At 38.3% G+C, this 25,036-nt stretch overlaps 4 protein-coding genes across 7 annotated transcripts; 1 reads left to right on the forward strand and 3 right to left on the reverse strand.

Annotated features, from left to right (window-relative positions):
• The first annotated feature begins 2,311 nt into the window (after nt 1–2,311).
• On the forward strand, nt 2,312–14,789 carry LOC137730971 (uncharacterized). Of its 2 annotated transcripts, XM_068469996.1 has the most exons (24): nt 2,312–2,647; nt 3,414–3,789; nt 4,537–4,691; nt 5,085–5,324; nt 5,567–5,676; nt 5,752–5,829; nt 5,951–6,057; nt 7,175–7,269; nt 7,363–7,478; nt 7,693–7,796; nt 7,875–7,952; nt 8,111–8,189; nt 8,336–8,504; nt 8,689–8,759; nt 9,244–9,324; nt 9,409–9,479; nt 9,857–9,953; nt 10,072–10,131; nt 10,686–10,740; nt 10,826–11,223; nt 11,312–13,135; nt 13,445–14,017; nt 14,147–14,205; nt 14,361–14,789. In XM_068469996.1, the coding sequence occupies exons 2-24, from the start codon at nt 3,428–3,430 to the stop codon at nt 14,575–14,577; spliced, it is 5,199 nt and encodes a 1,732-aa protein (XP_068326097.1). In that variant the 5' UTR covers nt 2,312–2,647; nt 3,414–3,427; the 3' UTR covers nt 14,578–14,789. The 2 variants fall into 2 exon arrangements, with proteins under 2 accessions (XP_068326097.1, XP_068326098.1); XM_068469997.1 differs by lacking the exons at nt 2,312–2,647; nt 4,537–4,691 and having other exon boundaries at nt 3,658–3,789.
• Nucleotides 14,790–15,073: 284 nt separating this feature from the next.
• Nucleotides 15,074–16,023, reverse strand: LOC137730582 (DNA-directed RNA polymerases II, IV and V subunit 9A). Its single transcript, XM_068469566.1, has 4 exons — nt 15,906–16,023; nt 15,726–15,801; nt 15,467–15,625; nt 15,074–15,320 (listed from the first exon to the last, which is right to left on the reverse strand). Exons 1-4 carry the CDS (start codon nt 15,932–15,934, stop codon nt 15,240–15,242), a joined length of 345 nt encoding a protein of 114 aa, XP_068325667.1. The 5' UTR covers nt 15,935–16,023; the 3' UTR covers nt 15,074–15,239.
• Nucleotides 16,024–16,488: 465 nt separating this feature from the next.
• On the reverse strand, nt 16,489–18,885 carry LOC137732060 (uncharacterized). 3 transcript variants are annotated; one of them, XM_068471356.1, is made up of 2 exons: nt 18,758–18,885; nt 16,489–17,766 (listed from the first exon to the last, which is right to left on the reverse strand). In XM_068471356.1, exon 2 carries the CDS (start codon nt 17,701–17,703, stop codon nt 16,918–16,920), a length of 786 nt encoding a protein of 261 aa, XP_068327457.1. In that variant the 5' UTR covers nt 17,704–17,766; nt 18,758–18,885; the 3' UTR covers nt 16,489–16,917. The 3 variants fall into 3 exon arrangements, with proteins under 3 accessions (XP_068327457.1, XP_068327456.1, XP_068327458.1); XM_068471355.1 differs by having other exon boundaries at nt 16,489–17,815; nt 18,758–18,881; XM_068471357.1 differs by having other exon boundaries at nt 16,489–17,762; nt 18,758–18,876.
• Nucleotides 18,886–22,856: 3,971 nt separating this feature from the next.
• LOC137730804 (outer envelope pore protein 16-2, chloroplastic-like) lies at nt 22,857–24,729 on the reverse strand. Its single transcript, XM_068469777.1, has 7 exons — nt 24,583–24,729; nt 24,409–24,460; nt 23,980–24,060; nt 23,766–23,797; nt 23,419–23,452; nt 23,103–23,170; nt 22,857–23,000 (listed from the first exon to the last, which is right to left on the reverse strand). The coding sequence occupies exons 1-7, from the start codon at nt 24,727–24,729 to the stop codon at nt 22,857–22,859; spliced, it is 558 nt and encodes a 185-aa protein (XP_068325878.1).
• Between the last annotated feature and the right edge of the window lie 307 nt (nt 24,730–25,036).

Here is a 25,036-nt window from a genome sequence, read left to right on the forward strand (position 1 = left end):
TACTTCAATCTAATTTTTGTGATGTATTCTTAGCAAGTTAGCCTAAAAAATCCATGGCAACTTGTATATGTAGATTGTCTACTTGGTATTGGGATTGGTCTTTCAATAGTGGGCTTAGTTATTTATTTGTCTTGGGTAGGAGCGGAGCCAGCATGAGATCATTGGTTGTCCTTGATATTTATTTGTATGTGGCATTTGACCCCTATAAACAGCTAAGACAAACTAAATTACAATCTCCTCCTCCTACTTCTTATATTTTCTTCTATCATATTTGTCTTCATTTTCTCTCTTATATGAAATACTTTAGTTGAAAAGCCTTGATAGTCATCAACATTACGCCATAGTATCTTGCATTCACCCTCGATAAATCTCTACAAATGTTAACATATGTTGGCATAAACTTTCAACATATGCTGATAAGAATTGGGAGGTGCCTATTAAGTGCTCGACGAAATGGCCCAATAAAGCTTTTTTGGTTGATATTATGACCCCATTATTTGAAAATCCTGGCTACGTTATTGGTCTTGGGCGACTACATTCCCATAAGCAAAGTTTGGTGCTTTGGGCTTAAGATGGGCTTGGGTTCACTTCCACTTTTTGCCCAAACCAAATAATTCCTCTCTTGGGCTCCCCCGTTCTGGACCATTCTAGGTTTTTTGAGCTCAACTTCTTATGGGCTTTTTATACTACAGCGTATATCAAATTTGCATATTTAAATTACTCAATTGAACAAAAAATCATTAGATCAATTGATCTGACAATATGGCTAGAGGGAGATTGACACTAGTTAATCATATGATGGTGTCCATGTAACATCCCACATCGCCCAGAGGAGTGGATCTTGTAAGCCTTATATGTATATTCTCATCTCTACCTAGCATAAGGTCTTTTGGGAGCTCACTGGCTTCGAGTTCCATAGGAACTCCAAAGTTAAGCGAGTAGCGCGCGAGAGCAATCCCATGATGGGTGACCCACTGGGAAGTTCTCGTGTGAGTTCCCAGAAACAAAACCGTGAGAGTGTGGTCAGGGCCCAAAGCGGACAATATCGTGCTACGGTGGAGTCAGACCCGGGATATGATGGGGGCCCGGGCCGGGGTGTGACAATTTGGTATCAGAGCCTAACCCTAGCCATGGTGTGCCGACGAGGACGTCGGGCCCCTAAGGGGGGTGAATTGTAACATCCCACATCGGCCAGGGGAGTGGATCTTGTAAGCCTTATATGTATATTCTCATCTCTACCTAGCACGAGGCCTTTTGGGAGTTCACTGGTTTCGGGTTCCGTAGGAACTCCAAACTTAAGCGAGTAACGCGTGAGAGCAATCCCATGATGGGTGACCCACTAGGAAGTTCTTGTGTGAGTTCCCAAAAACAAAACCGTGAGGGCGTGGTCGGGGCCCAAAGCGGACAATATCGTGCTACGGTGGAGTCGGGCCTAGGATGTGATGGAGGCCCGGGGCGGGATGTGACAGTCCAGCAAGATGTTGAAATGTCTCTGTGAGTCTTTTTGGCCCCCGAAAGAGTGGACCGTCGTGACGAATCCTCCAACTAGTTCCATTTTTTTAAAACGAAAATTGATTTGACGATAATCTAATAGTTGTTGTTTCAGCATGCTAGTTATATGTGCAAATTTGATGTGCATCAGAGAAATTTCAAAACTTCTGAGGCCATCCATGCTATATAAATTTCTTGAACTTACTCTCCACTTCTAGAATTTAATTCGAACAAAATTTCCTCCAAATTTTTTTATATTTGCAATAAACCGCTCAAGTATTGTAAATTTGTAATGCATATTGCAAAATAATAATGTTATTTAGACACAAAAATTAATACATTTGTTATGAAAAAAAAAACTGACACAAATTGTATACATACCCACTAACACAAATGAGTCGTGGAACAGTCCACTTTTAATCGATACTATGCCAAATTTGTACATTCAAAATAGTATTATTGATTGAGAAAAACGTCTAAATTCATTCGATTTTCTTATAGATTTGTTATTCCACTAAAAAAAAAAAAAACCATTGTCCATTTCTTAAAAAACTAGGCGTTGTAGGGCAGATGATGCCCTAACCCAAACTTTTGAATTAGATTTGAGCTGTGTCATAAAGTAACAAATGACGATAAAAGATCATATCATAGGACTAACAAGAAAAAAAAAAATAGAAAAAAAAATAAAAAAGTACACATAACGTGACAAAATTGAAATGTAGGGAGGGAGTGGCCATACGACGCCGTTACAGTTCGCATGCAAAATGTTTAATAATTTGGTTTCGCTTGACAAAGCATCTCTACAGTCGAGTGGGGCGCATAGAGGTCCAAAACGTTGCGTTTCGAGCCCCTCGCACCTTCCTCCTTTCTTTCGGCTTCCGTTCGTCTCTCTCACGGAGAGACTTGAAAATCCAAGCAGTAAAGGCCAAACGCCAAAACCACAGAGCTCCCTCCAAGAATCTAAAAGAACCCCTCTTTTGGCGCGTGAAACACTCTCTGGCATTCCCAATCTTCCCCTTTTTCCTTTTTAATCCAAAGAAAAAAATTGAATTGAATTTTTATTTTTTCCAGTTTTAAATTTCTGGTTTTTCCACCTCTGGATCCTGAATCCTGGAAGCAGACCCACACTAGTATCCTGAAAGATGCCGTCTTGAAGGTACTCAAGGAAAGATGTTTTCTTGTTGGAATTTAATTATTTTCTGCAATTTGGTTTTTTTTTTTTTTTTTTTTTTCTTTGCTCTGGGAATTTAGATAAGGGCTTTGTGTTTTTGGGTTTTGTGCAAATTGTGTTTTGCTTTGTTTGTATGTGTGTTTGTATTGAATTGTATTGCAGTGCAGAGGAATTGAATTTTTAGGGTTTTATTGGTTGGCACAGAGGAGTGCATTGTGGTTTGTGGAATGTAAATGGTTTTCATGAGTGTAGTAATGGTGTTTTGGGTTTTCTAGGATTGCTCATTTGGTTAAATCAATTGCACTACTCATTCAGCAGGTGGTTTTGTTTTCCTGATGAGGTATTTGAGTTGATTGTTTCAATTAGGTTCAATTTAGGAGTTTCGAATAGGTATTCCAATTATGTTGAATGCTATCTGATTTTTAATGCTGCTTATATGGTGTTGGTGTGAATGTTAAAATGGTTTGATGCACGGGACTCACTTTGCATTTTACCCTATGGTTTAGTTTAAGGTTTTGGTGTTTGTGACTCAACAAGTGTTTTCTTAGCTAGATGTTGTTTGTTGATGAGCTAAACCTAAATATATTATGGACTCCCACCCTCCAATCGGGTTTTCAGCGTAGGGATGCATAGAGTCCATGTTTGTGGTTTCAGCACTGTTTCTGTCAAGAGCATGTTTTTCTATTTTCCTATGTCAAGTTACCGCTCTGTTGCTTAATCTTCACTTACCTTCATGGAATTTTGCTTGTAGGTTTAACAGGAGCTATGGCTCTTCAAAAATTTCCGTCTCGTGATGCACCTTCTGTTAGGTTTAGTATGAAACCTTTGAGCCTTCTCAGTAAGGTTCAAGACAAGAATCAACCTGAGGACCTAGAGACAATGCATATAAGTCATGCTAAGGAGCCTGATGCGGATATTGACCTGGGAGAAGTGTATTTTCTTATTATGCACTTTCTGTCTGCTGGACCATGCCACAGAACTTGTGGACAGTTGTGGAACGAACTTCTTGAACATCAACTTTTACCTAGAAGATATCATGCTTGGTATTCAAGAAAGGGCATCCACAGTGGGGATGAAAATGAAGATGGGAAATCATTTCCATTAAATTACAACATGCTGGTGCACAGGTATGTAATGTGCTTTTTATTTTTTATTTTTTATAAGTCGACTTAGAATCGGCAGTTCTTAGGTAATCCTTTTTGGATTTCTCTGCGACTTGTGATACTAAATATTGTGTGGCATTAGTTAATTACTGAAGACGGATTTAGATCATAAAATGATAATTGGACAGATATAAGTCATAAAAGAATTTTGTTTTCCTTAACAATGTAAAACATGAGTTGTTTCCTTTATGGTTTTTAGTTAATTACATAGAATTATATATCCCTTTTTTGTTTGTTTTCTTTTTTTCTTTTTCTGAAAATAAACAGTGGGTGTTCTGGGTGCCAGTGTTCAAGTATGTATGCTGTTTTCTAAATGCCAATCTGGGTGACTCTTATGTAATTTATAAATTCTTGAAACTTGATTAATTCTTTTTTCTTTGGGTTGTTGGAGTGTGTGCGATTGCTTTGGTTAGTCTACTTATAGCTCTGCTCATGACTTTTTGGGATCATGAGAAATTATCCAGCAGCTGTAGTCTTTGTTTCATTTCGTTTCAATTCAAATGGATGTTTTGTAGATCTTAGTTTTTCTGGTGATCCTCTTTCTAAAACCCATGTACAGAGCACACTTTTCCTTGGCTGCTTATTGGTCTGGTAGTTCTATTCCAAAAAATTTCATGCCAGTAGGTGTAGTCATTGAAAAAAAAAGTATGATTGTATTATATTCTTTTTTTCCCTATAATATCCTATTGATTCCCTTTCCTCGTCGTTTAGGTATCCTCACATTGAAAATGATCATTTGGTAAAGCTTTTGAAGCAATTGATTTCAAGTGCAGCCCCACCATCGAGGGGTATGAGTGGTGGAAATGCTCCAAATGCAGCTGATGTGCCTACTCTCTTGGGACTTGGTTCATTTTCACTTCTGACCTGTAGGTGGCATTTATTTAAGCTTTGAATTTTTTAATTCATATCACTACCTTTAATTGTTGAACTTACAATTTTCAAGTAATTGACCAATGTTTTCCTTATTTGCAAATTTGTTTGTTATATGAGTGTGTATGCGTGTGTGTGCTTGTGTGTGTTTGTGTGTGTGTGTGTGTGTGTGTGTGTGTGTTACATATCTTACATTCATTTCAAGTTTTCATACTGTTATTATCTTCAATCATCCGTTGCGGGTTTGAAAGTGTTTCCCTCTCTTTTTGGAAGTTATTTCTGCAACATATACATTTGTTTTACTGGTTATCATTCTGATTTTCATTCACTGGTCGAAAAAGGTGCAATTCTTCATTATATCTAAAAAGGAACACCTTCTGCTTTTCCAGATGAAAGGGATCAAGTGCACAATGAAATGAAGCCCCCTACTCCTCACATGCGTTGGCCTCACATGAAATCTCATCAGGTTCAAGGGCTACGGTTGAGAGAAATTGGGGGAGGTTTCACCCGACATCATCGTGCACCGTCTATTCGTGCTGCATCCTATGCCATTGCAAAGCCCTCGACCATGTTTGAGAAGATGCAATTTACCAAGAGGCTAAGGGGTCATCGAAACTCTGTCTACTGTGGTATGTTTTCTCATTTGTCAGAGTTCACTGTTGTTAGGTGGATGTGAAAGTTCATTTTACATATCTTTCTACTATTAGCAAAGAATTGAGTTACTTCAGTTTGTAATGAATCGTAGGGTTTTTTAAAGGAGAGAATTATTGTAAGCTTTTGCCTGCTGTTTCATTTGATCAAGTTTGTAGTTCACACCTTTAAAATGTTGTATATATCTCATGGTGGTTTTATCTGGACATGAATGATGCAGCAACATTTGATTGCTCAGGGAGGTATGTGATTACTGGTTCAGATGATCGCCTAGTGAAGATCTGGTTAATGGAAACTGCATTTTGCTTGGCCAGCTGCCGTGGACATGAAGTAAGTCGTTATTGGCCCCTCAAAGATATAGTTTTCCCTTGTCGCGCTTTATTTATACTCATTTTATGGTTGAAGGGAGACATCACGGATCTGGCTGTGAGTTCCAACAATGCTTTGGTGGCATCCTCCTCAAATGACTGTATGATTCGAGTAGTAAGATTCATCTTTTGCCAATATATAAGGATTCTTTGTCTATTTTTGCTTTTTTACTTTTTAGTTTTGACCTTTGCTGGAAACTCAATGTTGACTTGCTTTAATTTTTCATGTTTACTAGTGGCGCTTGCCAGACGGGCTGCCAATTTCAGTATTGCGAGGACATACTGCAGCTGTTACTGCCATTACATTTAATCCCAGGCCAGGCTCTATGTACCACCTTCTATCGTAAGGCCTATTCTCTCACTCTATTTAAATAAATTTCCATGTGGAGTTTCTAATTAGCTGCAGGTAATTTACTCTTCTGTTCGACCTTGCTGATCATTATGCAATTGCAATGTGATGCTGTTATTCTTTTGTTTTTCACTGATTATCTTTTTGTGATGCTGATTTCAGTGACTTCTGTGTGTGCAAACAATTTGTTATTGAAATTTTGTGCTACTAGAACCATTTTTTGAATGTGAGAGATCTTTAGGGATGTGAAAGTAGAAAATGGAAATGGAAATGGAGGATATCTGAATTCGATAAGTTAGAGGATGATTTTGGGAGGGGAAATATCCAAGATTAGAATAAGATTTGAGGTAATGGTTTGTAGAAGAAAACCTATTTGGAGACGGAAAGCCATGGGCTAAGGAAGGAAATAGAATTCTAGACTGGTAGACAGGGTGGTGAAGTATCAGCATAAGCTGAATGTGAATAGTAAACTAGACACCAGAGGTCGTAGCATTGCTGAGGATAGGAAGGCTTTTGAGATACGAGGGATTTTAAGATGGATTTCATGGGTTTCTTTGTTCTTTGAGAATTATTATGCTTTTGGTTGATGGAAAAAAGGTAATAGTTTTGTAAGTTGGATTGTAATAGGCAATTTATATGGGTGGTTTGGATGGTGAGGACTTGAAGAAATTCTTGGAATAAATGTAGTGTAGAGGTGGATGTTTTGAGGGGTCACATCACAAGAAGGATTCTTTGTGAGCTGCAGTTTTTACTGTATATTCCCAAAGACCTTTTTCTTTTGTTTATGGATTGGATGGCTTCGAGACTAAAGAGATTCTTTTCCGTTAGCTGTGTAATATTTTTTTTTATTTTTTATATTTAGCTGGACTGCTTGTTCAATATCATTGTAGTTTCTAGTTAAAGAATTCTGTTTTCTCTCTTTCTTGCTTTCTATATATTTTGTATATTTATTTATATGTTTCTAAACTCTTTCGATTCTTTATTTTACTGATGCTGTTAAATAATGTTAATCTTGTATTTTGTTAGCTTGCAACGTGTTTTTGGTGGAAACCATTATGATTGGAATTGTCTCCTTGTAATTAACCTTGTGCTGTTTTTTTGTCATTTGCAGTTCATCTGATGATGGAACTTGTAGGATATGGGATGCCAGGAGTTCTCAAGTGAGTCCAAAGATGTACATTCCAAGACCTTCAGATGCTGTAGTTGGTCAGTTGTTTTTCTACTGCAGCAGCTAAGTTCAATAAACTTATTAAGTGGTGAAAGAGTACTCAGTTTGGTCATACAATTGCTTTACTGCAGGGAGAAACAGTGGTCCATCTTCAAGCACTGTTACACAGGACCATCATATCTTCTGTTGTGCATTCAATGCTAATGGAACAGTCTTTGTCACCGGTAGCTCGGACACTCTTGCAAGGGTATATAAAACCTGCATGTTCCCTGTTATTATTTCTGCAGCCTTCAGTTTAGTCACTATCTTCGCTTACTTTTGCTTCAGCATAATGCAAATTTTGTGCCTCTAATTAGTACTGAATAAACTCATGAATTGTATCTTAAATAGTTTTCAGTTGTAATATAAATCAGGAAAATAAAACCATTTATATATTTCTACTAAGAGCTTGCTGGTTGTAGGTGTGGACTGCTTCTAAGCCAGGCTCAGATGAGTCAGACCAACCAAATCATGAGATTGATGTGTTATCTGGCCATGAGAATGATGTCAATTACGTACAATTTAGGTTAGTTTGTGCTGAAATTTTGCTAACAACATATATATCAATCTTTGTATGCTGATTATGTTGCTTCATGCACTGCAGTGGTTGTGCTGTAGTATCTAGATTTTTGGCAGCTGACCCCTCAAAGGAAGAGAACGCTCCCAAATTTAAAAATTCGTGGTTTGTTTCTCCTCTTCCTTGTGATTGTGATGTTAACTTTTTCTCTGATATGTTAAAATTTCTCTCCTCTCTCTGTGCCCTTATATCTGTCTATTCTACACTTTTCCTTTTGGGTTTAGATTCACTACCAGTAGTATATAATCCACTTTATTTTCCAGGTTCAATCATGACAACATAGTCACTTGTTCTCGCGATGGGAGTGCAATTATCTGGATTCCCAGATCACGAAGATCACATGTAAGTTTTAGCAAAGATAACTTATAACTTCCTTTCTAGCCTGCCCATTTTCTCAACAAGCTTTTCTAATGAAACAGTTGTATCCACCAACTTTTGAATTTTTTGCTTTGTATAGAAAAAACTGTATAGCTAATTTCACATTCCAGGGAAAAGCTGGTCGTTGGACGCGGGCATATCATTTGAAAGTTCCACCTCCACCAATGCCCCCTCAGCCTCCACGAGGAGGCCCTCGCCAGAGGATTCTTCCAACTCCTCGTGGTGTTAATATGATTACCTGGAGTCTTGACAATCGCTTTGTCCTTGCTGCTATCATGGGTAATTTGTTTGTTGTTTCTCATGTATAGTTTATGTATTAGAATATTATTTCTATGCACCGTAGTAATTTTATAATGCCTTTGCATAGAGTGAAGAAACCTAGGCCTCGCAACCTTTCATGGACTAGGATTAAGTTGAAGGCCTTAAATTCTGTAATTATATCAAAATTCTTGTTGTAATGCAGACTGCAGAATATGTGTGTGGAATGCTTCTGATGGTAGCTTGGTGCATTCACTGACAGGTCATACTGAATCTGTATGTGGCTCAATCTCTTCGTTATTGATTATCCTTTTTTTCTTCCCCTAATTCTCTGTTCAAGAATTTTGTTATTTGATCTTGCAAAGATAAGTATGGTGAAGAGACTGAGTCAAGTAGTGTGTGCCTCCAGAAGTGTAAAAAATATATATCTTTCTGAACACTTTTCTGGTAGCTTATCTTTTCAATTGCTTGCCATAGTCGTCCTTCTTTATCTATTGCTGCCTTGTCTACAATGTGTAAGTTCTGTACAGAAACTTGGGCCGTTTTGATCATACGTATCTCATGTGCTAGTATACTTACGTATTGCTTCTGCTGTTTATTTTTTCCCAACATCTTGATGTAGTATTCTAGTCTTCTAGCTATTTCCATTTCCTTTTGTTGATTTATTGTCTGTCATATTGTGTTAAAAGTCTAGGTCTGACAACCTTTCACGAACAAGTAAACTTAAATCACTAACAATATTTAATTCTGTTATTGATAGACATATGTGCTGGATGTTCATCCTTTCAACCCCAGGATAGCAATGAGTGCTGGCTATGACGGAAAAACAATTGTCTGGGATGTGAGTTTCCGGTGTAATTATTCTTCTTGCAATTTCAAGTTATGTTATATGGTTTCTGAATGCTTTGTTGACTTGTGATTTCAGATATGGGAAGGCATACCTATTCGGATATTTGAAACTTCCCACTACAAATTGGTAGATGGAAAGTTCTCGCCGTAAGTGACTAATAAGAATTCTCTGTTTTGGAAGCTTTTTTGCTGAACCTGTCATATTGTCACTAAATGTTCTTTATTCTCTATAGATTTATAACTCTATGAAATCCTGAATCATTGGTATTCAAATTGGCTATATGATATCGTTTTCTAGGTTTATATGGCACTTTTTGCCCTCATTTTCAATGATTCTATGTAGCATTAACCATAACTTTCCATGACTAGTTGTTTTTTGCTTCTCTTTTTGCATGGAAGATGTGTCAGTTGGTATCCCCGCACCCCATTTTTCTCTTTTCTTTCTGGCTACTATTTCGTGAAATATACTTTGCTTTCCTAACTGGTTTCCTGTACTTACAAAGGATTCTTTCTTTGTAATATAGGGATGGAACATCAATTGTCCTCTCTGATGATGTTGGCCAATTGTACATATTGGACAGTGGCCAAGGGGAGTCCCAAAATGATGCAAAATATGATCAGGTATGCTTTTTCCCTTCAAATTTTCTAGCAAAATACGAATGTATGCCTTTAGTTTGGTTGGATTTTGTTTTCATGCTTTGTTTTTCAAGTTTACTTAATTGTGCATGCACTTTGACAGTTTTTTCTTGGTGATTATCGCCCACTCGTTCATGATAGCTTTGGAAATGTTCTTGACCAGGTTAGTTGGCCATTTGCACTATTGTTTGTAATTGGTCTTCATTTTCTGGTTAGCTCAACTATTGAGTAAATTACGTAAGTGATAATTAAATGGTAGGGACTATTGAATAAAATATACATAACCAGTAAATAGAAAATAAACAAACCAAGGTGATCTGCCATGTTTGTTCTTTTGATGTGTGGTTGATGTACAAACAAAGACCCCTCATTTTGGCCATGCAATTCCCGTGCATGACAAAGTTCACTGTGTGTGGTCTCAGTGGTGGTTATGATGGATGGGTAACTGTATGCAGGGGACTGGCTAAGTGAGGTTAATTTAGCAGTTTGGGATAGTGGGACCAGTTTCAATATTCCTTTTAGAGGGTGAAAGTTTTTGGTGTGCGCCAAAACTCAGTGCCACCTTAAAATTATAGTATAGATGTATACATGATTGACCTAACATAATTTAATTCTAAGTATATTTGCAATGCTCCTACATTAGATGTTTAGTAGTTTTATTTATATTACATGATGTGGCCACTTCTTAGTTTGAAATATCCACAACGTTTGATTCAGGAAACTCAGCTTCCAGCATACCGGCGGAATATGCAAGATCTACTTTGTGATTCAGGTTTGTCTCTACTCCTTGTTTTGTAGGAATTATTCTCTTCTGGAAGTTTATTTTCTCAAGCACTGTTTTATGGTGGCAACACTAGGCATGTTACCGTATGAAGAACCCTACCAGAGTGCATACCAGAAGAGGCGGTTAGGAGCTCTGGGTGCTGAGTGGCGTCCTTCCTCTTTAAAACTTGCTGTTGGGCCTGACTTCAGTCTAGATCCAGATTACCAAATTTTGCCTTTGGCAGACTTGGATATGTTGGCTGAACCTCTGCCAGAGTTTTTAGATGCCATGGATTGGGAACCAGAAACTGAATTACGTAGTGATGATACGGATTCAGAGTACCATATTGCTGAAGATTATTCTACTGGAGGGGAGCAAGGAAGTTTAAGTTCAAATCCCTCTATTGATCCAGAGTGCAGTGAAGAAAGTGAGGATGAGGATACTGAAATGGATGGACTTCGAAGATCAAAAAGGAAAAAACAAAAGGCTGACGTAAGTTCTCTTTCAATAACAATTTATATTTCAGAATTTGGTTAGGACCTTGCTGAATGTCTCTCCTTTCTGTTATCTCTTTCCTCAGATTGAAGTCATGACTTCTTCCGGGAGGTGTGTCAAAAGAAGGAATTTGGATGAGTGTGCTGGCAATTCATTCAGAAGTAACAGAACAAGGAAATCAAGACATGGACGAAAAGCTTCAAAAAAGAAATGTTCCTCATCATTGAGACCTCAAAGAGCTGCTGCACGCAATGCTCTTAATCTATTTTCTAAGATTACTGGAAGATCTGCAGATGGAGAAGATGAAGATGGATTGGAAGATGATATGTCAGGAAGTGAATCCCCACTTCAGGATTCAAACATTGAGAGTGATGAATCTGATAAACAAAATCAGCAAGGCAAGCATTTGAAAGGAAAAGAGGTTTTTCTCGATGAGTCTGAGGACATGGCTAAACCTATTGAACGCCCTGAGTTTCTAGTAAATGCTGGGAGCAGTAGGAGGTTGGTGCTTAAATTGCCAAGACGGGAGTCAAATAAGCTCGTGTCTAGAGAAAGCACAGTACATAATTGTTGTAATGAAGATTTGGTTGATCAATCATATAGAGTGCCTCAAGAAGCAAATGAAAATGATATAAGTCCTCAGGATCCAACTTCCGTTCCGGTGGATAAAAAATGCAGCACATTTGAAACAGTAGTGAGTGGGCAATCACACAAAGTAGAAAATCATTTAGACTTCAAAGGGAGAATTAGTTGGGGAGGGTCCAGAGCACGAACAGCGAAGCGCCAGAGGTCAGGAGAATTCATGTCATTGGATGCACTTGCCAGAGCCAGTGCAGTTGTTGGTCACAATGAAAAAGACTACACAAAACCTGAAAACAATTCTCCTCGTTCAGAAAGCCAAAGGTACAGGGATAAGATGGACACAGTGGCTGTAGTGAATGAGGAAACCACTGGGGCTAGTATCTCCGAAGGCTTTATTGGTGAAACCAATGTTAAAGAGCATTCAGATTTTAGTGAATGCAAGGATCATGATCAATCGCCTAAATCTGTTCACATGGCCCCTTGGGATGCAAGCACTTCCTCTTGCCTTGATAAGGACGGGACTGGTTTCTCTTTCGAACAAAATGAGAAGCTCGTACCTGTCTCAACGAAATTAAGGTTGAGGAGGATTTCAAGGGATCCTAGTCCTTGCAAAGAGGAAATTAACTCTGTGGTAGAGATGGAAAATGGTTGGACGATGGAACAGGGTCCAGTTGTGCCAGAGGATAATGGAACCCATAAATTTATTCCAGATCATAGATATGATGGTTCACGAGAATCAGACAATGAAAATGAATCTGACAAGAATGTTATTGCTGGCACACATGAATCTGCCGAATCCAGTTTACAAAAAAACAAAATGTTCAGTGCTGTTTATAGAAGGGTGAAACCACATAGGGGTAGAAGTAATTCAGAAGGTGATAGTGGTGTTAAGGGAGAAGGCTGTTCGTATACTTCAAATACAAGCAACCACAATATCATTGCTGGAGACATTCAGGATGACACAAATGATGGAGGCCGCAGGACACGGTCCATGGGGTTGAAGGCATCTGCATGTGATCCAAGTAGTCCAGATCATGATCCTAAGTTGGCGGAAGGACATGAGCCAGGTTATACATTTAGAATTAACCAGAAAAGTTCCATGGACAAGTTTCAACTTGGGAATGAAGAATGGGGATCAAGTTCAAGGACAACAGTTGGGTTGAGGTCTAGTAGAAACAGAAGAAGCAGTTATCTTGACATGAGCCCAATGGATAAAAGGAAGCCGCATCAGTCAGCAAAGAAAGTATCATGGTTAATGTTGTCAACACACGAGGAGAGCTCTAGATATATTCCCCAGATAGGGGACGAAGTTGTTTATCTGAGACAGGTTTCTCTATATCTTTCTGCTGTTTTTTTTTTCCTTTTATTTCTTCCTTTGCATGGAGGAGGGTGGAGCTTGTACCTTGGTGCCACAATATGGCATCCCTGAGCGACCCATTGGTCGCACAAGTTGCTTAAACAGCTTTTCTTGAATAGGGATAGAGCTGCATCTGTTTGCCCTCCACCCCCACCCCCCCACCCTGCACTGTCCCAAGCTTGTGCACTGGGCACCCCTTTCTTGTTTTGGTTTTGTCGTATGAATGTCGATAATATCGCTTACTTTGGTAACCTCCTTTTCTTTTTCCTTTCTTACCAGGGGCATCAAGAGTATTTCGATCTTGGTGGATTGAGAGAAAACCCACCATGGAGGTTTATAAAGGGGAGAATAAGAGCTGTAGAATTTTGCAATGTTCAAGACCTAGAGTATTCTTCACTTGCAGGGTCTGGGGATAGCTGCTGTAAATTGACGCTTCATTTTGTAGATCCTTCTTCTGATGTGTATGGTAAATCTTTTAAAGTGACCCTGCCGGAAGTTACTGGTTTCCCAGACTTCATTGTTGAAAGAACACGCTATGACTCTTCCATAGAGAGAAATTGGTCATGTAGGGATCATTGCAAAGTCTGGTGGAAAAATGAGGGTGAGGATGACGGTAAGTGGTGGCATGGCAGGGTTACATCTAAACGGTCTAAATCGCCCGAGTTCCCAGACAGTCCTTGGGAGATGTACACTGTTCAGTATAAGAGTGATCCTAGTGATACACAGCTGCATAGTCCTTGGGAGCTTTTTGACGAAAATACTCTATGGGAGCCGCCTCGCATTGATGATAAAAGCAAAAAGAAGCTGCATGCGGCCTTTTCCAAACTAGATCGATCAGCCGGAAGTCGCCAGGTATTAAGGAGAAAAATTCTATTACTTTTAAATTTTAATAACTCGAAAAAAGAATTTGGCCAATGGCCTCATTTAGTAAACTCTGAAGATTTACAAGGATTTTTCTCAATATTGTTGTGTACAATTCAGGATCCCTTTGGGGTTGACAAACTGATGCAACTTCAACAGAAGCCAAAGTTTACAAACTGGTATGTCTTTGTTATTCTTATAGCGTTCCTTGTATGTATCGTTGGATTTCCATGCCGTGCATGCTCTGTCCGTCAAACTGATGGTGATGGAACTTTTTCTCAAATGCTATCTGGGTATTGATGACATGTAATCTTGTTTTATGGAATTCTCTCAGGTGCGTGGTTCCGATATCTCTTGATGTGATCCAGTCTAGGTTAGGGAACGACTACTATCGAAGCCTGGAAGCTCTGAAGCATGACTTTCAGGTTTTGCTGTTAAATGCTGAAACCTATCTCGAGAGCAATGCGGTCAAACGCGCATCAGATAAAGAGCTTTTAGGGAAATTGAAATGCCTATCAGACTGGTTCACAGAGACAATCTCATCCTTGTAGGTTGTAGCTCCCATGGTTTTGTAAAGAATTTGAGTCATTAATCTCGATTTTAGTTTTTACCCCCTTCTATTCTTTCTCAATTTCGGGTGTTCTGTTCAGAAGGGAATTAGAAAAATGGTAGTGTAAATTTTTTTACCAGGGAATTCATTCTTGTACAGACATTCGGTTTATTTTTGCAATGGAAAAAAAAAGAATCAGCCTTTAAGTCTCGTTGTTTCTCGTGATTTTCGCTCTTGTTTTCTGCCCTCTTGTTTTCTGCCCTCTTGTTTTTGCCTCCTGATACTCCTTCGATTTATTTAAAATAGAAGTGCGAAAATCACTTCCGATTCAATACTTGTATCTAGGGTGGATTTCACCTTCCCCGCCCCAGGGTTTCACAAATAAATAAATAAATAAATAAAAAATGAGGCCCTGCCTGTTGCCCTTTGTGATTCGAAATTGCAACGAAGCAAGGTGTTGTGGCAAAAACAAAAAGTAATATTTGAGTGCACACAAATTGGATGTCAAAAGATAGTCTGAACAAATGCAGTAGTGCTTTCAACACAGGTCTTTAGAAGTAATCTCCATCCTAGTTACATTTTTGGAAAACGATACATTTGTTTTGAGCAACATGTGTTTCCGACAGAAGGAGAACTGAGAACATTAAGTGGTGGCCTTGAATCTTAGTCTCGCCACCTGTGGCCGCAGCTGGGGTTGCAGCAAACAAAGAACAATGTCATACCCTCCTCTCCTCTAGCAGTTGCCTGCACATATACAGTAAGCTCATAGAAATTAGAAGCAGTTGTGAATCTCCCTTACATACAGTAAACAAACAGCTACGCGGTGCAAGGTGAGTTGGAACTTCATCAAGGATAAAATTCACCACAACAGAGAGGATAGGACATATAACCTGAAAGAATACAGCTTCTCCATGCTTGCACTTAGCACAACGCACGGCTTTAGTTCGAGGAAGAGTAGGATCTGCAGCTACATCCTGCAATATCTGAGTGCGCTCGCCAACGGGGTGGTGTATCTCATTTCTGTAGACACAGTTGTTCTCAGCAACCTCCTGCAAACAAAGAAAATATATAAAATCTAATAAATTCATAAAACAGCACTAAAACTAAACAAATCATGCGAAAGGAAAATGAGAGAGAGAAAGAGCTGACCTGGTGATCGCAGTTGCGGCAGGCGTAGAGGAGAATCTTATGTTCCTTGTCCTCCTTCGGGTACAGAATGTTGTTACTGAAAACTAACAAAGTTCAAAAGGCAAATTCACAAAAAAAAAAAAAAAAAAAAATGATAAACTGAAATTAAAAATTAAATACAGTGTGGTGGGATTTACTGACCATTCGCGGCAAAATTTCATGGTACTCATCGTGGACAAGCTCTGAGTTTTAGGGCTTGGGAGCTCTCCCTCTCTCTTTCTCTCTCTGTGAGTGTTCTGATTGTTTTCTTTTGGCGAATGGCGGGTTTTCTGCTCTTCTTCTGGTGGTTTCTTTCTTTAGAAGTTTAGATGTTTCTGGCGGCACTATAAAATTATAAATAATCTGCTTCAGTCTTAAGCGGAATTCTATTTAAGGGTATTTTTGGTAAACTACAGACGTGGAGGATTAAATTCGTTTCAAATTTGCTATCTATGATATTTGAACTTAAAATCTCGTATAGGCCAATTAACCAAAACATTGGAGTTCAGGTTTCAATCCTCCAATATAATATTAGAGTAATGTGATTTGTCAAATTATTTTGACTAATTTGATTTGCCAAATTATCGTTCTCCCCTAAAATATCACGTTAGTAGTTGTTTTATCACTCCGAATTATCGATTAAGTATTGTAAGAATTGTCAATCCAATCTATCAGTAATTTTGTGTCTCATCACGTGATGAGAGAAATAAACACAAACAGCTATATAACCGCGAACAGCTAAAAATTCGCTCGATGAAAAGCCATCACGATTTCAGAAAGAATTATCGACTGTTACGAAACAAACTCATTTGGGCATATGCCAATAGCCAGTGGTACAATCAACTCGCTCTCACAAAGAAACATCATTTTTCATACAAAAACGCAAGCTTCTATTGTCTAACCAACTTGGTTTTTGAAGAACAATAATGGATACCAAAGAAAATCTTGATCTATAAAAACAGCCACGGCAAGTACGGTACAAGTTCAAATACTGCAGGAGCGAAAAGAAAGAAATCGCAAGGAAACATCTACAAAGATTATTTTGGTCTAAATTCGCCACACGGAAAATCCTTTGTCTAGGACGTCTCAAAATCGCAACTGAACTAAATCAAAACACGACACATGTTGAACCAAATACATAACTGCTCTTCACTATGCTGCTCGATCACCTCATTTAGTGCTTTCTGCTGTGCCTCTTGGTCTTCTTCCGGCTCCTCCTATCATCAGAATCAGATTCAGAAACTGACTCAGAATCAGAAGATTCAGATGATGAGCTGTACCTTCTTCTACGCCTTGCCATCTTTTGCTTCTTTTTCTTCCTTTGGCGCCTCCTCTCCTCCTCTGAGTCAGAAGATGAACTGTAATCTGAACTACTCTCCTCTGAAGAAGAGTCAGATCCAGTAACTGATGATGCCCCACTATCAGTCTCGAAAACTGAAGCCTCGCTATCACTGCCAGAATCAGAAGCTGACCGATGCTTCCTCTTGCTTATCTTTGACTGCTTTTCACTCTTCTCTTCCTCGATTTCTGGACCATCTAAATCATTCGATATTTCAACCTTCATATTCAGTTTAGGATTTTTGAGTTGCTGGGTCCTAGACGGTCGTGAGATGTAAACACGTTCATTCTTGCATTCATATGTCCAATGCCCGGGTTGGTAACACTTCTGGCATTGTGAAGCTGCACCACCAACAGTAGATACATTTGACTTGAGGTCTTTCCGTTCACCCAATCTCACAGCCTTTTCAGTACTCATCAAATACATCTGTCTCTTGGCTTCCCTTTTCTCCTGCCATCTGCTGGGTCCTTCTTCCTTCTGCCCATAAGCATTAACATTCCGAGCAGCTGCAGCAGCCGCCCTTTCAGCCTGAGCTCGACTAAGACCTTTTGCAGCACTCAAGGCTGCAGCCTTGATCCTCTCCGCTGCAGCTTGAGCTTTCTCTTCTTTCTTACTCGACATGTTCTAATTCACAATGTTCAAATCCGAATACAAGCAATTGCCTACTCCACAAATGCCAACTGCCTGAAGTTCCAAAAAAAGTATCAACACCACAATCTCCAAAGCACTCACTCTGCATTTAAATGATAATTAGGTCATTCACATTCATTGAATATTGCCATGCCCTGGTCAATAAAGTAAGAAATCCCAAAATAAAAACAAGTATTTTGCTTTTCAGTAAATATCAAGAACTTAAAGGATAAAAGGCCAGAAAAAAAAAACATTTAAATCAACTAGTTTTAAAACACATGGTATACACAGAATGCAGCATTAAAACCGACAAAACTAACCAACTTTGTATGGCTGGTAGAACTTTCAAACTGCCAAAATCAATCAACATAAATCATAATAAAGACTTCATTCACACACAAAATCTACTCCAAAATAGAACTAAGCTTATTGGATGGTAACTTGTCCACGATAAAAGCGACAAGAGTTACACAAGATCTCCCTGTAAAAAGTAGGGCTGATAAATCTACAAGAATCCTCGGACTACATATGTAATGGAAACAAATCCATATTTGAACATTAAATACTTAAGCTTTGATATACCTTAGTATAAACAAAGGCTAGTACATCAAAAACTTTCATTCGGTCGATTTCTCATCTTAATAATTCATTCAATCGGCATCATCAGTTTTAATTCACAATGTAACCTACAAATAAGCATTTTCTTCAACAAGACTATCAATTTAACCTTATTCTGAGTCGAGGTAACTGCAATTTACACACTTTGCCCCCTCACACTACTAAGGTCGATAAGTTCAAACAACATCGAAATTACAGCAACACTTAACGAAACGACCCGAACTTTCCCCCAAATCCCACAATTGAGAACCCAAAACAATTGAAAAGAGCATTCTTTCCTTACCGATCTGCTCACGAAATGTTGCAGAGCCGGAGATTAGGGCAATTCAAGGAAGGACATTTACAGCAATAAATTTGCACCAGAACCCTAATCACTATTAAAACAATAAAATAACGAAAAAACCAAGAAATTAGAGAGAAAGGTTACCTTCTTCTGTTCGGGTATCCGCGAGGGAACTTGAATTAGGGCAAGAAACGCAACGCTGTTGATTTGGTTTTGAGGGATAAGGGCGGTGCTTTGGACCGTTTAATTAGGGTAAATCACACTCTACAATCTTAGATTTGAGATGTATTACAAATTCATACAACATCCTTAAAACATTTCATTTTCGTAGCTTAAGTATTATTTTATTTCAATATAATACATCTATTATATTTTTCATTTATTGATCCGTTAAGAGCTGACGTGATTGTTATATTTATGTTGCGTGATCGTTATATTTATGCCATGTGGCAAAAATAATAATTTTTTATACATTAAAAATATTATAATAATTTATTCTATTAAAAAAAATTAAAAAATATAAAACCGATAACCCAAAAACCCATTCCCCCGACCACCTCCCTCTCCTCCACTCTCTTCACCTACCCCTCATCTTCAACCTCTTCTTTCCTCCCTCCCTCCCACCAACACACACTGCAAATCCTTGCAAATTCCCACACACCTTGAATCAAAACCCAGCAACTCCAATCCCTCGCTGCAAAGCTCTCTCTCCCACCATTTGTGCTGTGGGGTGTGCGCTGTTTCGGACCACCACAAGTCGGTGAGGATGTCATCCCCGACCCAAAATTGCAGTGAGAGAGGGAGAGAGAAAGGAGAAGGGATGAAAGGAGAGAGGGTTTGAGATTCAACGATCGGGGGTTTAGCCATCTAGGTTGGCTCCTGGGTTGAGGAAAGCATGAGGGAGACGATGAAGCCCTTGATCTGGTCCTTCTCAGCATCAGGGATGGGGGTCTCGTCGGAGGAGGAGTTGGGAGCCCAGCGCGGCTTGAGGTGGTTTTTGAAGTTGATGCAAGCGGCCTGCCGGATTTGGTGATCGACTGTGCTCTCGGGGACGGTGAGGTCGTGAGTGAGGTGGAGGGATGCCACAGAGAGTGAAGCCTAGGCGCGGCGGTGAGGCTCTGGGAACGGAGAAAGAATGTGGAGGGAACACCGAGGAAAGGGCTGAAGGTGGCGATGGTGTGATGGCGGAGGAAGAAACGGGAGAGAGGGTGGTGGATGGGGGAAGATGGGTTCTGGGTTTTCAGTTTATTTATTTATTTTATTTTAATAGAGTAAATTATTATAATATTTTTAATGTAAATGAAATGTTTGGCAGCCATATGGTACTTGAGATATGAAAATGAAATGTTTTAAGGATGTTGTAAAAGGTTGTAATATACCTCAAACCTGGAGTTATAAAGTGTAATTTACCCTTTTAATTAAGATTTACTATTAGGTGGCTCAATAGAGAAAAGGAGTCCTTTTTTTTTAAGAAAAACTAATGAAAATGGTTTGAAAACTTTGAGTTTTAACAATAAGAACAAAATAAAGGGTAAAGTGAATAGTACTAGATTTGACTTTTTAGTGTAAAATGTGTTTTTTCGTTAAAGTAAACAATACCGCAGTCTTTTAGTTAAAACTCCCTTTTTTTTATAGGCATATTTGTTGATTTACCCAACTACCAATTTTTCCCCTGAACTTGTATAATTAGCCCCCCTGAACTTAACTTGTAACCAATTACCTCCTTGAACTTTTATAAATAGTCAATTTTCCCCTTGGAGTTAGATTTTAAAAATTTTCATTCAACTTTTCATTCATTCAATTTTCCGTCATTTTTGCCATCATACAGTTGTCATATGTTATTCCTATGATCAAGATGAATAAAAAAATTAGATGAAATTTTTTAAAAGCTAACGCTAGGGGGAATTGGCTATTTATTAAAGTTCAATGGGGTAATTGGCTAAAATTAAAATTGAAGGGGGGAAATTGGCTAATTATAAAATTCGAGAGGGTAATCGACTAAAATTAAAGTTCAAAAGGGAAATTGGTAGCACTGTACAAGTTCGGGGGATTAATCGACAAATATGCATTTTGTTTATATCGACATGCAAAAATTGATTTTGACATGGTTTAATTAGACATTTGATTGGGTAGCCTAATATTACCGTTTCTAATCGAAGAGACTAAATATAGTCTTGTTCAGAATTTTAGTCTGGTAAAAAATTTCTTATAAGCTATAATTCTGAACAAAACTATGTTTAACTCATTCGGTTGAAGATGACATAATAATATGAGCAATAGTATAAGTTCTCATATTCCTCTAAGAGTAGAGAAATTATTGTTTTTCAGTAAAAAAAAAGTGTTTGTTTATGACGGTAATCATATCACAAAGTTACCTTGTTACTAACCGAGATGTTAAAACATGAATAAACGAATTATACCTAGGAGTGTACTAGTATTAAAATTACGTACAATTACGTACATGTTACGAGTGGATTGTTAACACTAAACTCTATTATTATAACCACAACGAGATATTGATTAGTTTATCTACTGTATTGGACTGCACGGTCTACAATTGGTCATCAACCGCTTGATCTAAGTATCCAAGACCCAAAACTGTTATTTGGTGTTGGGATCAACTAAATTGAAGATAAACTCAAACACATAAAGAATTTTTGTCACAATCAATTAAAAATGCTTCCATCATCATTCCAAGATATTATATCATAATATAATATCTTGGAGAAATTCTTTCCTTATTCATCATATTCCTACTACGGATAACACAATCTAGCCAATAGAAAGCTGCCCGTGTAAGCAAAACCTTACACCTAGGCCCGCCACCTCCTTATAAATACTCCATCTACACCATTTACTGGTAAACATTGGCTACACACTAAAGCTCTAAACACTCACTCTTTTCAGAGTTACTGAATTAGGCATCGGAGATTCATTGGCCAACCCCCCACGTCATGGGCGCATGAGGCTTTGACCTTGATCAAAAGTGTTTATTATTTTGTAAGTACAAATTCGTCAAAACTGAAGACGACATATTTTTACTACCATAGTAGCTTCCTATGACAATGATGCATAACATAGCGCTACATGATGTGCACAAGACGCCATTGTCATGTTAGTTGCTCTCAGTCTTGGACCCAAGACAGTTTGCACATTCGGATCATGTAACTTGTATTTTGCAGTACCTGCAACTGATTTTGTTCAGTTGGAACGTGGACAATCAAATAGATGATATTGCTGTAAATATTATTCATCATAGCTGTCCATTTGGGGTCAATATGTAAGTAGTTAGAATTTTTTCTACAGTAAGTCATACAAATGAGATAAAAAAATAGCCCCTTTGATTTCTCCTTCTAAACTTTGTAGGCTTCCAATGATAAAAACAATAATAATAATAATAATAATAATAAAATAAAAATAAAAATAAAAAAGACACTTTGAGTTCTCCTCCTAATCTCTTGTATCCTTACATTTCTTTATACTCTTTTTTATATTTTATTTCTAAATGTTTCTTAATTCTCTACTCTCTTTTTTTAATTTTAAATTGTTCTCTTTTTTTTTTTTATATTTTATTTTCAACACGCTTATTCTCTTAGTTTTAGTTTTTAGAAAATAGATAAGAGAATGGCACAAAACTACAAAATCAAATGAATGCAGAAAAAGAACTGTTCTTTGAAGGAATGTGCTCTTCATACATTTCTAACTAAAACTTTTGCACTGATAACACCAATTATTTGTCCTTTAATCCCACAATATGTTTTTTCAAAATATTTTGGCCTTCGTTGCAGATTCATTCCGATGAAAATACGTTGTAATATTCATAAATATTCCATGTTTTTTCTTTCTTTAATTTTCTGAAGTATGTACTGTTTTTAAGGGCTCGTGCATGAAACCCTAAAACTGGGACGAGGGTAGGACTGCGGCTCCGCTGACACCTGAAAAAGGGTCCTCTGTCGAGCTGGATGAGGATGCTCATAACAAACTGATGAGCTACTTTCATGAATGATCTTAATATATCAAAAACACTGCTTAATTAGGCCAAAAGGGTTGCCCGACTACGAAAAATGAACCTTCGATAACCATCATCCGAAGTCCTCGATACTAAACCAGTAAGTTTAAGCATCCAGAAAGCAAAATCCTAACCAGAAGTTCCTTAAACAAGAGATGGATGGCAGTAAAGTCGCATCTCTACATTATCCAAAAAAAAAAAAGCGCGGGACTACATATGACCCCAATCAGCAGCCTAAAATATCCCAGAAAGAAGATTTGCAGCGGTTGATATGGCAGCTCCGGTGATAGCGCCATGCACAATCTGCTCATGGGAAGTACCCTCCGATGTGAGGGCCAGGGCCACTCCTGTAATTGCTCCCGCAACTGCACTGTTTTTCTGCACCGAAGAACAGACAATGGCCATAAGCAAAATACAAGTAGCAAGATCTTAGTAATGCTTGCAGCGTTGGATCCATGATAGAAGATAGTTAAGCATTACCCAATCGTGAGCTCCACGAGCCTCTGCCAGGCCATATGTGAGACCTGAATAGACCCCCGCAGCCAGTCCTGCAAATTAAAATATGTCAACTTCCTTCCAAACGCAGTGGTACATGACACTGGCTCTCCAAACTGCGCACACGTAATTGTAAGCAGGAAAAACTGAAATCTCTAGCTTGTCTAATGTCCATACTAAAAAAAGGTTACTTCAGTAGAAAACGAATTACAAACATAGTTAGCGTTAGCATTAGCTAAGGTACTATGTAAAACTGATGCATATATTTCATGCTTGCAATTTGATTAGAAAATGTACTTACCCCATTGTAAGGATTCCTTTCCTGTATTCTTCACCTAGAAAACATTGTGACAATGAATCAGTGACTACTAAAAGCATCACGACTTCGTTAGACTAGCTAGAATTCAAAGAAGTACAAAATTCACCAATGGCGGACAAACCAAAAAGCTCCAATGTAGATAAGGCCAGACCACCAGAGCATTCAATTATTTATGAATAATGTGTGGTGGCAACATTAGGGCACCTCTATCATATAATCGATTGGTAATTTGAGTGTAACTACGAAATACAGAACCAAACGGCTTCTCTATATAACCAAATCTTAGTAATAATTGGAATTACGTACTTAAATGGTAATTTTCAACTTACCATAGCTTCAAGAGATTTTCTGTTGTTTTCACCTGCAAAGCACATAAACAACCGCTTGAGACACAATTGTTCAACATACCAACAACTGATGGACAAACACAGACATAATATTACAAAGGGTTCTCATATTCCACATTCGTAATTTATAGTCTCCGAAGGGCATTCTACATCAATAAAAGTTGTAAAATTAACCATGGAGTGGTTAGCTGGATACCTCTGAGATCAAGGAATCGTTTTTTTTTGTTGCCTAAGACTGAGATTTCGGGTGGAATACCATTGGTACTTGAATCGAATCCTGCACATAACGATGAACATGAATGCATACAAACGCATCAACGTTTATCTGTCTATCTAGGAGGAATTAAAATGACAATATGAAGTATAATCAAATCCTGCACATTATTACAATGAACACATGCACGCATGCTTCACCACTTAAACGACTAAATCAAATAAAACCACAAACCGATAGACAACATTAATTACATGCGGATAGTTCAAATTCCAAATATTATTTGTCCCATCAAGTCATTCTGATAATTACTTAAAATTTAAAGGAATAGTAATTATTATACATCCATAATCCACACACATATACAAACACCAAGAAATTCGAAAGTAGAAGGAAACAGATAATGGTTACCTTCAGTGGCTGTGAAATAAGCCTCACGTGACACGGCCTGAAGTGCTCCGATCTGTGCATTGCAGCAACACAACCTTATTAACAAAACGCTTAGATATTTTGCACGTACTTCTGTTATATATCACAAACACACATGCATATATATGCACAGAGAGAGAGAGAGAGAAAGGAAACCCCAGCAGCTTTGACGAAGCTCTCGGCGATGCGGTTGAGGAGAGGGTGGCCGAGGTCGGAGAAGCCACCATTGTCGAAGCTACGCAGCTCCTGCATCAACGACGGCTTTGCTTCCAAACAACTACTGCCGCTGCTCGTGTTCAACATCTTCACACTATTATCTGTTTGATTGCTCTTCCACCAAGAGATTCAACACAAAGTGAAATTTGAGGTTATTCGATGAGATTGCACCGGTGAAAAAGAAGAAGAAGGAGAAAATGAGCAAGTGAGGTAGACACGTACTCATGCAACCCTACGTACGTGTCTTTCTTCTGCGTAATCACACTGCGAACTCGGTGGCCAGCGACTTCTTCCAACTGTTTGCCACCTGTCCCCTGCTGACCTGTTTCATAAACAAACATGAAACATCCGTGCACCCAGGACGACCGTACATCTCACATTTTCATCACTACCA

Source organism: Pyrus communis, chromosome 4 (assembly GCF_963583255.1).
Source record: "Pyrus communis chromosome 4, drPyrComm1.1, whole genome shotgun sequence".
Taxonomy (NCBI): Eukaryota; Viridiplantae; Streptophyta; class Magnoliopsida; order Rosales; family Rosaceae; genus Pyrus; species Pyrus communis.